General features: G+C 31.6%; 2 protein-coding genes across 2 annotated transcripts; one reads left to right on the top strand and one right to left on the bottom strand.

The window, feature by feature from the left end:
* Positions 1 to 3,745: 3,745 nt before the first annotated feature.
* On the bottom strand, positions 3,746 to 6,903 carry LOC108571917 (facilitated trehalose transporter Tret1-like). Its single transcript, XM_017934075.1, has 3 exons — positions 6,834 to 6,903; positions 6,448 to 6,523; positions 3,746 to 5,115 (listed from the first exon to the last, which is right to left on the bottom strand). The coding sequence occupies exons 2-3, from the start codon at positions 6,497 to 6,499 to the stop codon at positions 3,746 to 3,748; spliced, it is 1,422 nt and encodes a 473-aa protein (XP_017789564.1). The 5' UTR covers positions 6,500 to 6,523; positions 6,834 to 6,903.
* Positions 6,904 to 9,113: 2,210 nt separating this feature from the next.
* Positions 9,114 to 11,376, top strand: LOC108571983 (tetraspanin-31-A). Its single transcript, XM_017934152.1, is given in 8 exon segments — positions 9,114 to 9,123; positions 9,186 to 9,276; positions 9,667 to 9,834; positions 10,383 to 10,456; positions 10,458 to 10,566; positions 10,694 to 10,822; positions 10,998 to 11,125; positions 11,323 to 11,376. Coding segments are annotated over 6 exon segments (615 nt in total). The 5' UTR covers positions 9,114 to 9,123; positions 9,186 to 9,216; the 3' UTR covers positions 11,073 to 11,125; positions 11,323 to 11,376.
* Positions 11,377 to 12,902: the final 1,526 nt, after the last annotated feature.

Raw genomic sequence — 12,902 nt, 5'->3', positions numbered from 1 at the left:
ACTAGAGTCAGTGCATCGCGTATTGAAATAATAGCTTCATCCCTAGTTCGTTTATTATTGAATATTTTTACGCGTTTAACTTGTGCTTGTCGCCAATTCTCGTTGGGGAATTTTATTAAAATTTTGTTATATTGTGGAATCGAGAAAGATACGAATTCGCGTTTTTTCTTTTGATTCTTTCAATTTTTCAATTGCATTACGCATTATTGCAATAATTTCTATCGTTACATTTAATTCTAATTGTTTAGCAGCTTTTCTGCTGCTATCGACCCTACATTTTACTGACACTTGTGGAATCGACCCTACATTTTTTTTTTTTTACGTGGAGGTAGGCCGACTCTATGTGATAAACAATTTGCAACCAAACGGTGGCTCTCCCTCTCTACATTCGACGAATAATGTGTACAGGTTACTTAATGTAATTTTTTAGCAATTTGTTTTTGTAATTCATCCAAAGCGATATATTATGAAATTAAATTAATCACTCAATATGTATTAACATTAGATTGTTTCCTCGATATGGCCATGGTGGTCATCAGTGACTGGAGTGCTTCAAATGTTGTACAATCTTATATGTACATCAAAATTGAGATAGAAATTTAGAAATTGATGACTGAAAATATTTATAAAATTAAGAGCTTTCGAATGATATATACATCGATAAAAATAATCAGCAAATAAATTTATCATGAATAAAGAAAAGAGAAGAAAATGAGGAACAAGAATCTAATAGAGTGAGAATAGTATAAAAATGAAATAAATATTCGACAACAATGAAATACAAGTTTGTCACATTAAATTTGCATACACACAGTCATTTTTCCAATATAATTAACCAGAATTCCTAGAATAAAAATGTTAACGAGTGACATGAAAGTCAGAAGGGAAAGAAAAATCGACAACTTCATTATCATTTGAAACGTTTTATTGTCAACGTTAATTGCAAACGTCTACATTGTAGAAATTTGTGTGAAATACATTTCGAGTTTTGCACCCTGCGTAAAAGGGACTTGTAGAGAGTCGTGCAATTTCGTAAACGTGAGATTAGAGTAAAAACATTTTACAGTAGGTACATTATGCTTCGTAATATCGTATAAATTCGTTACATATCCTTAACTCATCTTCACCAATTTTTAAATTCCTTGCTAATCCAACAAGCGACATTCAATTGTATTTGCCTGATTCGTTGATTTCTAACTAAATACTAACATCGATTTATCACACAGTTGTTAAATCGTGTTTAATAGAATCATGTTGGTAAGTATGTAACGCAATACGCGAGATATTCTGTTGTTCAATAACATTATTAATAATATGGAATAATCGGGGCCGATTATATTCTGCGCCGAAGCTAATCTTATAGTAATCTGTTTCACCCTGCCTAAAAGGGATAAATAAAGTTAGTCATGCTACGGTGCTCATCTAAATCCATCTTGTATCAGGGCCATTAGTGCGCGTGATTCTTAAGCACTCGCGATATTACGCGCCGCGCTTTGATAACGTTTAATCGTAAGTAACTGTTTTAATTATCTGTCTTGCACCCTGCCTGAAAGGGATAAAAGATGGTCCTAATCGCCAAACTTATCACAAGGAACACGTCAAAATGTTTGCATTCAATTCGTAGATTAATAGAATGCTTTTTGTAACACGAAATAAATTCATATCGTACAATTTAGCGATCTTTCCAAATTATACGAAGCAATTAAATATAAACATTGTTCATCTCATATTTTACATGACTTCGTGCGGTAACGATAATCTACGAATTGAACAATGTCATTAAAATTTCGGTAATTGTATATAACAGTTTACACTTTTTTTTTTTTTTGCTTTTTTTTTGTTATATGACACCATTTGGCGACGAAGAAATGTATAATTTACGATTAATTTACAATCTATCAGTCTCAACGTTCAACCCTGCCTAAAAGGGAAAAAAGATGGTCATGCGAGTTTGCTCTTTACACAGTTTGATGCCCTAACTAACATGCACGCGTCACTGTTTCTCGATATTTCGTCAAATTGTTAAATCAACATCGAGAAATAGCGAGTGGAAAATATTTGCATTATTCTTCATCAAAATTGCTTCCGGTGATGCGAGTTACCTTGATCAAGATTTCGTCGTATTTTCTCGGTAAATGATGGAAATGATGGATCGAAATTTTGTAAGAAAATTTGAAAATTAAGAAATTTCGAAAAGATTTGAAAATTTGGTCAAATCTCTAAGTTAACATGAAGAAATCGCGAGTAATAAAAATTTGTATTAAATTTTCGTTAAAATTGCTTCTATTGATATTACTTGCCTTTGGCATGTTGTATGATTTCTCTATCGTTGTTTGGGCAAGTGAGAAATCTGTGTTTACCGTCACTAACGAGAATGACTTTTTAATTAAACGAACTTAAGAACGTACACTGCTGTTCATAAGTATTAGTAAAATACTGTATGATTGAAATTACGTTTCTTCGCCAATTTTAGTATCGTATCGTCACTTTAATACTACAATTAGACATCTTAAACTCATTAGTAAATCATTGGAGTTTTGAAATGAAAAATTTTAGAATTTAGAATTTAAGATTCCACTTTTAATATTTCCAGATGACGTTGAAATTGTCTATTTTTAACATAACACAGTTGCAAGGAAAATATAACTTTTGACACTCTCATCCAGAGAATCTCAATTTACGAAAATTAGGGAAGAAAGTTAAAGATTAGAAAAATTAGAGATTTTTTTAAACTTACGAATGGAGTTATAAATGAAGTACGAATTATCTAATAGTAGTATTAAAGTGACGATACATCAGTAAAACTATATATATTCTTTTTATATGTATAATACTACGAGATTCTAAACTGAATAATATTTTTTTTTTGGATATTAACAATTTTTTTTTACTACACATTCGGTAAGTATCGTAATACTTACGAACGGGAGTGTACGTTTCACCGTAATCAACGACGAAATCTGATTACAAAATCTCTCCAGCAGTCTTATCACCTTATCTGAAGCAAAATTGGAATATAAGGGCCCTCGCTTAAAAATTAAAACCTTACAATCTAAGTTACTAGGACAAAATGCAAAGGGATATAGTCATTTAAGAACATTTTACGTTTCAGTGTTAGAGACATTAGGGAAAAATCTCTTCGATCGAAATTTGAACAAATGCCCTTGTCTCTTCTCGACTGTAAAATGAAATCAATTCATGCTAACGTGAACGCAATTAAGATAAATACGTGTACATTTCACAGACTAAGCAGAAGATGTTCTGCTAAAAGAAAAACAGTTACACAGAGATTCTCATTTTGTTTTCTGTCGAAACAATTGCTCACTGTTTCTTACGAATATTTGTTAAAATTTTCAATTAAATCGCACAGCGTGAAATTGTTCAACTGTGTATCCGACATGAGTATATCATAAAACAACGATAAACGATATTAATATAAAAGAAAATTCCCCTTTGTTGCACGTTTCCTTTCGCCGTTCCATCCGCGCTCTTTTCACATTTCAAATTGCAAACGTTCACTTAAAAGAACATCAAAGCAATCGAACAATATTCCATTAACGATTATTTTGGTAACAAAGATGCGTATCTATGCGAAAGGTTACATTCGATTAATTTCCCAAAGATTATATCGCGATAATCACACTTATTCCCGAGTGAAATTCTGTGTACTTAAGTAAATACGATCAGAACAATGTTTCGTCGATTCGAATCGATTCATCTTCCATTGTTTCATATCGAACACGTTCTAAACTATCGTACTCACGTGAATTTCTTTCATACTCTTCGGCTGTTTCTTCTTCTTACAATTCAGCTCCTCCTGAATCTCCAACAGCGACTTTCCCTTCGTTTCCGGGACCATGAAGATAATGAAGATAATTCCGAGGAAGCAGCTAGCCGCGAACCAACCGAAAGACGTGTAAACTCCGCAAGAATCGGAAACAACCTGATACATCTTCGAGACGATAAATGCCAACAGAGAGGCCCACAGATTCGCCATGGAAACGGCAACTCCTTTAATGTTAGTCGGGAAAAGTTCTCCTAGCATCATGTAAGACAACGGGTTCAATCCTAACGCCATAATCAACTCGTAGAAGATTATAGAGGCATGAAGAATCCAACCGAAACCAGCCATGTCCACGGACATGTAGAATTTCAACAGATAAAATGCTCCAGCTACGACCAAAGACAGCCCTCCCAGCAAAGTTGTCACGAGAAGCAACGGTTTTCTTCCCACGTTGTCAACCAAAGCTGCAGCTCCGACACCGGCGACCAACTGAAGAACGCTCAAAACGATCACCGCAACGCCGGCAGATAAGCTGGTGTTAGCTTCTTCGAGGATTTCCTGAGTGTAAGACTCTATAGCAGCCAGGCCGCTGAATTGCAGGACCAATTGAAGACCGAAACTGATCAACACAGCCTTTCTGTTGCCCGGAATATCGAATAGATCCCAAATGTGTCCTTTATCGGTGAGATCGCGAATCACGGTTTTCTGCATTTGTTGCAGGTCTTCCTCCAATTGTTCCTCCGTCGCGTATCTCTTGAGACATTTCAGACTGCTCATCGCTTTAGTCTCGCGATTCTTCATCAACAGATAGTAAGGTGATTCCGGCATCCAGGTGAACGTCAGGAAGAACAGTACAGGTATTACAGCACAGCTGTAAGCTAGACAATTGTACGACACGAATGGACCGATCGCGTGAGAGTACAATTCGCCGAAAGTTACCATCAACTTGATGAAAGACCCGAGGGATCCTCTGATATCTTTGTCGGCGATCTCACCGATGTACATAGGGCAAACGACGTAGGCTAGGCCAACTCCAAGGCCGCTGATAAATCTGGAGATGTAGAGGACGTAAGGGTGCCAGGCGACGATGATCAAGATCCAGCTAACGGTCAACGGTACTCCTGCTATCAGGAGGCAAATTTTACGGCCCAGCCAATCTACGATGAAAGCTGCGAGGAAATTGCCAGGTACAGAGCCGAGGAGAGCCATCGAAGCGATCCAGGATGCGTCGTCCGAGGTAATCAGCACGTGGGAGTCTGGAGATTTCAATTTTGGTAATATCGGGGACGTCCAGCCTATGTGAGAGCCCGACATTGCCATTGATAAGGTGGCTAAATGAGAAAAAAGTATGTCGCATGTGTGACAACGTGAAGATATTAGGTCATACTGAAAGTTCACGCTTTGCTAATTTATTAGCTAAAGTGTATTACACGTTGTGGAAATTGTTTTAGATAGAAATGTTTCGTTTTGGTGGAGTTTTGGTGGAGCTAATAGAAACATCGAGTTGAGATTTTTAACTACGTATGTTATTTATATTTTATCCAGATTACGTTTTAAATATAGAACGTCGACGACTTATCTCAAGAACTAATAGTGATTTAATCAATTAATAAGCTCAGGTAAAGATAGGCGTAAGTGCGAGACGTGCAATCTGATTTTATTCCGTTATCTCTGAGGATTTATCGTGATTTAATCAATTAATAAGCTCAGGTAAAGATAGGCGTAAGTGCGAGACGTGCAATCTGATTTTATTCCGTTATCTCTGAGGATTTATCGTGAAGATTATTTGTCTTGGAGCTTGGTACAATGTGTGCTTTAAAAAATATTGCCTTTTGAGGGGAACACATACTTTTGAGAATTTAATTTCTCTTTTTCTTATTTAGGGAAATAAGATTTTTACTGGGGAATTAACTTTTTATTAACCTGACACGTTATTAGAACGCGTGTTTTTTTGGATTATTGGAAGCTGCGAGTGTTTTGCAGTATATGCGTTAAATAAAAAGCGTATTGTTGCAATATGAACAGTTTGGTTTAGAGATAACTTATCGAAGAATTTTGAACATTTTAAAGTGTTAAAGAGATCCGGGTTTTAGGGGACACCGAGCTTTCGAATAATCAATTATTTTGTGTCTTTATAATTCTGTCATTCTGTGCGAATTACTTATTTGTACTAGATAAATTTCAATATTGATTGTAACTTTTGTAAATTTAAAACAGTAGCACTGGCGATTGAATTCGAGCTTCAACAATCTTAAATCTATATTCAAACTTTAAGACTCAATTTTTCAAAAATATGCGAGGTGAACGTCCTACTTTTTGCCACAAAAATGCCAATAGGTAACAACACTGTGATTGTTCAAAAACTGATAGAAATTGGTTACCTCAAAAATATGTGCTCTTCGTGTTAGCTTTTCTTTGACAGAATAGACACAGATACTAAAGAACCCACTTTTCATTCGTTAATAATTGAAAATTTTTCACATTAAGTACTTTTCATTTCTAGTCTCTGAAACTTAACATTTGTTAAAATTGTACTACGTTTCGTATATTTTAATCACCTTTCAAATACGTCGAATAATAAAATAATTAACATATATAGTTAAAAGCTCGTTGAAAATAATATATCTGTGTATAATAATCTCCTAATAACGATTGAAAATTACCTGTAATCGCTGCTAAATACTGCGGCCACCTCTTAACGAGCGATTTATCCATCTTTCTTATTTCTTCTTTCACGGACTATAATATCGAACGAATATTACACGAAATTACTACAATTATTCTAATTGCAGAAATAATTATTTCTTCAATTTTTTGCATCAAGTTAATAAGAGATAAAAATAAGAATTTCCCGGAAATTTCTCGTGTAAACTGTGTGTGTGAAATTTTGCACAGAAATATTTACACGAAAAATAAACTTTCGTATAAATAATTGAAACATTATTTCATAGTACTCGAATTGAAGTAGAAACGTACGAGTTCATAGAGAGTGAAAAATTTGCTTTTGCAAATTTGATTAACGATAAGTTAGAGTTGATGTGATGCTTACAGAGATAGCGATGAAACGTAACGATGCCACCAGGAAAAACAACGATTTCACGCTGGCGTTCCTCTTTTCACCACATTATAGGCAGAATGGAAGCTTGATCACGATATACTATGTTTTGTATGTCGGTTTATCACCTCCTCTGTTATCACTATCGAATCTTGTACAAACCCCACTCTGTGACTTAAAGAAGTCATTGATGATTTTTTCAAAATACGGAAATAATAAAAGAGGAAGGCGAAGAAAACATTAATGGAACACGAGGGAAACGGTGGAAAAGGCGAGAAAGAATTCCAGAAATGTTAGAAAAGTTGATAATTATATGTTTTCGAAATGCAAAAATAAAAAAAAGAAGGAAGTGAAGAAAACATTAATGGAACACGAGAGAAAAAGGGAGAAAGGTGAAAAGGAATTCCAAAGATATTAGAAATGTTGGTAATCATATATTTTCGAAATACAGAGATAAAAAGAAGAAAATAAAGAAAACATGAATGGAACATGAGAGAAAAAGGGAGAAAGGTGAAAAAGAATTCCAAAGATATTAGAAAAGTTGGTAATCATATATTTTCGAAATACAGAGATAAAAAGAAGAAAATAAAGAAAACATGAATGGAACACGAGAGAAAAAGAATTTCAGAAATTTCAGAGGTATCAGATTGTAAATTAATGTGTGTAATATTTATAGTACGATTATATACGTTAATAACTGTTTATTACATTAAGTAGAAACATTAGCAACTTTGGATAACGATCAGATATATTACTTTATTAATCTAAGACATGGAAGGTACGCAGATATAAAAAGTTATACTTATAATTTTGTAACGAAAATATGTATACTTTTTTAATAAAGCCAAATTTTCACGTCATTACAACACTTACAACCGCAGAAATGAAAAGTTAAAACATTCTAAAAAAACGAAGGTTACACAAGTTACTCGAAGAAGCAACTTATAGCAGGAGAAAAGCTTGAAACCTTGCAAAACCTAACTGTCTTGATAAACATCGTTCTAAATCTTTTCAAACAGTTTTACGAGAGAACGACTTTCACGGAAAAATTCTCGTGAAAGATATCGCGTATCAGGAAAAGTAAATTTGAACAATTGGTGTCTACCGTTAAAAATATCTCACCTAGCGAGATTTATTAAATTTAGCGTTGTTGCAAATACTTATTTATTTTTTATAATTTACTTTTAGTATTTTCATTCACGTTTGCTACCTTGCTGTGTTAGTAAAACATTCGCCTGAAAAGTATAAAAGTATTCGCCTGTGTCTGTATATCCTTTTTTGTAATTTTAATTTGTAATTCTTGTAATTTTAACAGTGTTGATAAATTCGCTCCTAGTACCTTCAATTTGCATGTGCAAGTGCCAAATATTTAAACTCACGAATGAATTACCGTTGTCGTATATATAAATTGTAACGTTTGAAATTTTTGTTACGTTGAATAATAATATAACTAAAATTTAAATAACACCTGAAAACTTTGTAGAAGTTTCCTGTTTAACAAGCAAATAACACACCTGTGTACGTTATCTCTGACGCTGAATTTCAATTCTACGCGACGTATATTTAACCTCCACACGTGACATCGACGGAACTTTTATGATACTTATGTTTTTTGTGCCAGAAGCTAAACACTTCTCGGAAGCAAGAAGAGCATTATACGTGAAATTTTTCACTTCGATTCAAACTCATCGAGTTAACGTAAAATTTGGCAAATTTCGATAAAAGTAAATACATTTGTACAAATTATTCGAGCTCTTGATATTTCTACTAACGATATTTCTTTTTTTTACTTAAAAGAAAAATAAATTAATTTAGTTTGTAATTACACGTTCGATCGTTTTATCTTATATTTTCCCAAGTGTTGTATTATCGTGATTAATTTCACTGCTTACATTTAAATGATATACTCTTGAAATAATGATTGATTTACTTAAGAATTACGAGTTAATTTACAAATTTACAGTTACATTAAGTAAGAAATGAAATTTTAAATATACATATAAAAATATCATACCGGATGTAACACGTAACAACAATGTTAACACAAAGCAGTATATATTTTGTTATATCTACGTGAACATTGTACGTTACGTTCATCAAGGATAGGATTTCTGAAATTTCGCGCGTAATGTTTCGAGAAATCGAATTGTTCCAGTGCATGCGAGACATAGCAGGGAGCAGTCGCAAATTGTCTGCCTTCGGTAAATGGGTGGTGAGGTATTCATTCATTGAACGAGTCAATGTATATGGATTTTTCTTATTAATTCGTGGTATTAGCAAGAAGGTACTGAAATTCTTAGGATACTGTGATTCAACGAATCAATAAACTATCCTCAAGTGTTGCAGTACGCTAAGAGAACAAAACCCATATACAAAGATGTGCGGTGGCTTTACGTGCTCCAAAAACGCATTGACGGCGCTAAACATCCTTTATATCGTAAGCAGAACTTCCGAAAATAGAGTGCTTTGTACCACTTCGAACAAATACGTTTTAATGTGATCGTATTTTTATTTGACTTTTCAAATACAGCTAAAATAATTATTTATATTCTTCACCGGTGTTTAAACATAGTGTTTCTTCGTATTTGTAGTTAAACAAATGTTTTATTAAACTTGAATATTTTAATACCGTTGTAACCAACTGTAATTTGTTAATTCACTTAAATTAAAAGAATGGGATAATATCAATAAATTTGTACAATTGATGTTTCTTTTTTTTTTTTAATATTCATGAAAAATGTATGTATGTTTACAAATATTTCACTCTTCTCCGGTGTATTCTCAAATTTCGAAAATTTTTATATTAAATGATATGTTAATATTTTAGGTTGTTGCGTTTATCTTAATTGGTGTAGCTGTTTATGGAAGAGCATCTGCATTAGTTACAAATCTTCCTATAATTGGAGGTATTTTAGTATGTGGGGTTATTTTGATACTTATTTCCATACTTGGTCTAATTGGTGCTGCTAAACACCATCAAGTTCTACTGTTCTTTGTATCCTTTTACAAACGTGTAAAGTTGAATAATACTTTTCATTGAACTATTATACGTATGTAATTACTTATATGTATTTTTGTAGAGAATGAAAAACTGCATGAAACAGTACCTCCTAAAAGCACAGAGTTCTAATGAAGGAAAAGCTACAATTGCAGTTTTCAAATCGTGACAAGTGCATAAAATTAATATAGGGATATGCAATATCTCTTTCCTTTATAACATTTTTTCTACCTCTAACCATTTTAAATACAGCTTGTCCATGTTGCATTGGGCATCCTGCATATTATATATAACAGATATTTTATATACTTTTAATCATTTATATTTAGGAAAACTTCAATATAACATTATCATTTTATATTGCAAGCATTTATTGCTTCTGTTAATTATTATATACCTATGGAGTAAGTATGTTCCCTTTTTGTAAAATGGAACATATATATAATTAAACATACCAAAATTTGAAGTTTGCATTAATAATTTAAAAAAACAAACGTTTTGTGCATCATATGTTTCTAATATATTTCTTAACAGAATTTATACAGTACATGCTTATTTTGTTCCTGTTATTCCTGATTCAATTCAGTATTGCTTGCGCTTGTCTTGCTGTTAATACACAATGTTGAACCACATTTAAGAGAAAAGGTTGAAGATACTTTTAATTGTTGTGGATTTAATGAAACTGTAAGCGCAACTTCAGATGATCAAGGCTCGTTATTTTGCAAGAATGTAAGTATAATGTAATGTAGTTCAAAAATAGTAACTATATTAATAACATGGAAGTCATTTAAATATGCTCACATTAAGTTATACATATCTACTAAAAATTCTTTATTACTTTCTTTCAATTTTTCAGAAACATTGTTGTCAATATCCTACAGACACAGACTGTGAATGTCCATTATGTATGCAAAAATTGCAATCCACAATTGATTATGCTTTTAAATTATGTGGCAGTATAGGATTATTTTTCAGCTTCACTGAGGTAAATTCTAGAGATTATTATTTCGTGTCGTATTTATTTAACACATATTCATATAAAATATGCAATGTGAGAATTTGATATGCTGCTTAAAACTTACATTACATTTGTGAATTGTTCCATTTTATGAAAATAAACAATGTTATGTAGAAAGTCTTAACTTATATAACCGTTACAGTTTGTTGGTGTTTGGTTGACCGTGCGATACAGGAATCAGAAAGATCCACGAGCTAATCCTAGCGCTTTCCTCTAGTCTAACACCATCGTTATGTCCTCTGTCACCTTATATGATCCTCCTAATAGATGGTGGGTGGTTTCATGTTGTGATTCTTTATTTTATACATCGAAATTCCAGGAAATATTTTTTGTCGGTCGCATACTTTATGTACAACGTAACATTATATCACACTTATGAGGTTCAATATATGTACTCATTTTACTAAACTAAAAAATTAATATGTATTATTGATTGAACATAAACCATATATATTTACATTTTTCAGGTGATTGCAGCTTTCACAGCAAGATATTACAGAAATCAATTAAATCCACACCAGAAAGCTGTTGTTTCTTAGCATAATTATTTTTATTAATATGATTCATGTAGTTTAAATATCAAAGCTAACTTTATTCTTTTCTCCTATTTAACTTACTTTGGTTTGAATTTAGGAGTATTGAATTATTAGAAACCAAAGACCTTAATTTTAATTTTGCAATACAAACATCATCTTGCATATAATACAATTCTCAAGGAACTATTTGTCTTTCACCGCAGTTTATAATGCTAAACGAAAAAAAAAAAACACTACATTTGGAAAGTAAACAGTTATAGATTTTAGAATGGATTAAACAAATAACAGTTGAAATGTGTGCTCTAGTCATCCAATTAGAACAATTGTACTAAGCCTTGTAGCTTAATACTTAGATATATTCATGCAAGTGCGTTTCTGCAATATTTATTTTGTTTATTTACAAAGAAAATTTTATAAGTATCATCCATCATTATCAATAAATTTATTTCCTATCGATAAACTACACAGCTTAAAAAAGTATTTAGTAGTAAATATGCTTCGACAAAATGTAAACTATTTCCCTAAGTATTTTAATTTCATCTGATTTGATCAAATTTTTTTTCGTTACGATATCTAATAACATTTTCATAACATTCATGTATATTTTTGTAAACTACTTAATCGTAGATTATGTAATGACATAGAAATTTTTATAACAACTTTAATTTTATTCAATTAATCAAACAAATTTAGATCAAATTACTTTTCATTAAGTTATTGTAACGAAAAAACGCATCTTCATTGCAAATCATAAAATATTAATGATATCTCGCTTAATGAATTAAACATATTAAACCTGTTAAAATGAAAATTAAAATAAGGTGCGATAATTAAGATATTACACATAGGAATCGTACATCTTCACGTATTATTATAATACTGCCGTATATATTATAATAATATCATAATCATCACGTTGCTAACTTTATATTTATGACCTGCTTCCTATAATTTTTATATTTTCTTCTCTCATTATAAAAATGTTTAGATTGTATGCCTAAATATTATGTACAATGTGGTTCAAAAATATTGTCATTAAAACTATTGAATTATTCTACAAGACCCTATAATAAATTATAATAACATCATCACATTAGTAATAAATCATCAGAAATTTAATAAAATACTCGTTAATCATATAAGTTTATTTTACGGTTGATTTAAATTTTAAATTAAAAAAAAAACGGAATAATATATTACACTTGAAATACTGATTGGATATTGCATAACAAAATAAACATCTTGATGAAGTATGTATGCCTTTAAATTATGCATGCTTTTAAACTGAATATTAGTTTTTTTATTAATTTTAAATTTGAGCAAAACGATAATAATATCTAATAATTAAAGCATAATTAATGTTATGCTTCAACATTTTCATTGAAACTTAATCTTTTATCTTATTATCAGACTGTTGATATTTATGCAAAAAAGTGTTTTTCATATACATGTCTTGCACATTTTACATTTATTATTGATAAATAAATATATTAAATATTTCATATATATTT

The sequence above is a fragment of the Habropoda laboriosa genome, unplaced genomic scaffold (genome assembly GCF_001263275.1).
Source record: "Habropoda laboriosa isolate 0110345459 unplaced genomic scaffold, ASM126327v1 scaffold67, whole genome shotgun sequence".
Taxonomy (NCBI): Eukaryota; Metazoa; Arthropoda; class Insecta; order Hymenoptera; family Apidae; genus Habropoda; species Habropoda laboriosa.
This window is presented reverse-complemented; position numbering and strand designations above follow the sequence as displayed.

Excerpts from the sequence above, each read along its gene's own strand:
- LOC108571917 (XM_017934075.1), bottom strand. The coding sequence starts at position 6,499 with ATGGATAAATCGCTCGTTAAGAGGTGGCCGCAGTATTTAGCAGCGATT. Across the intron at positions 5,116-6,447 it reads GTATTTAGCAGCGATTACAG|CCACCTTATCAATGGCAATG; the intron begins GTAATTTTCAAT and ends TTTCTCATTTAG.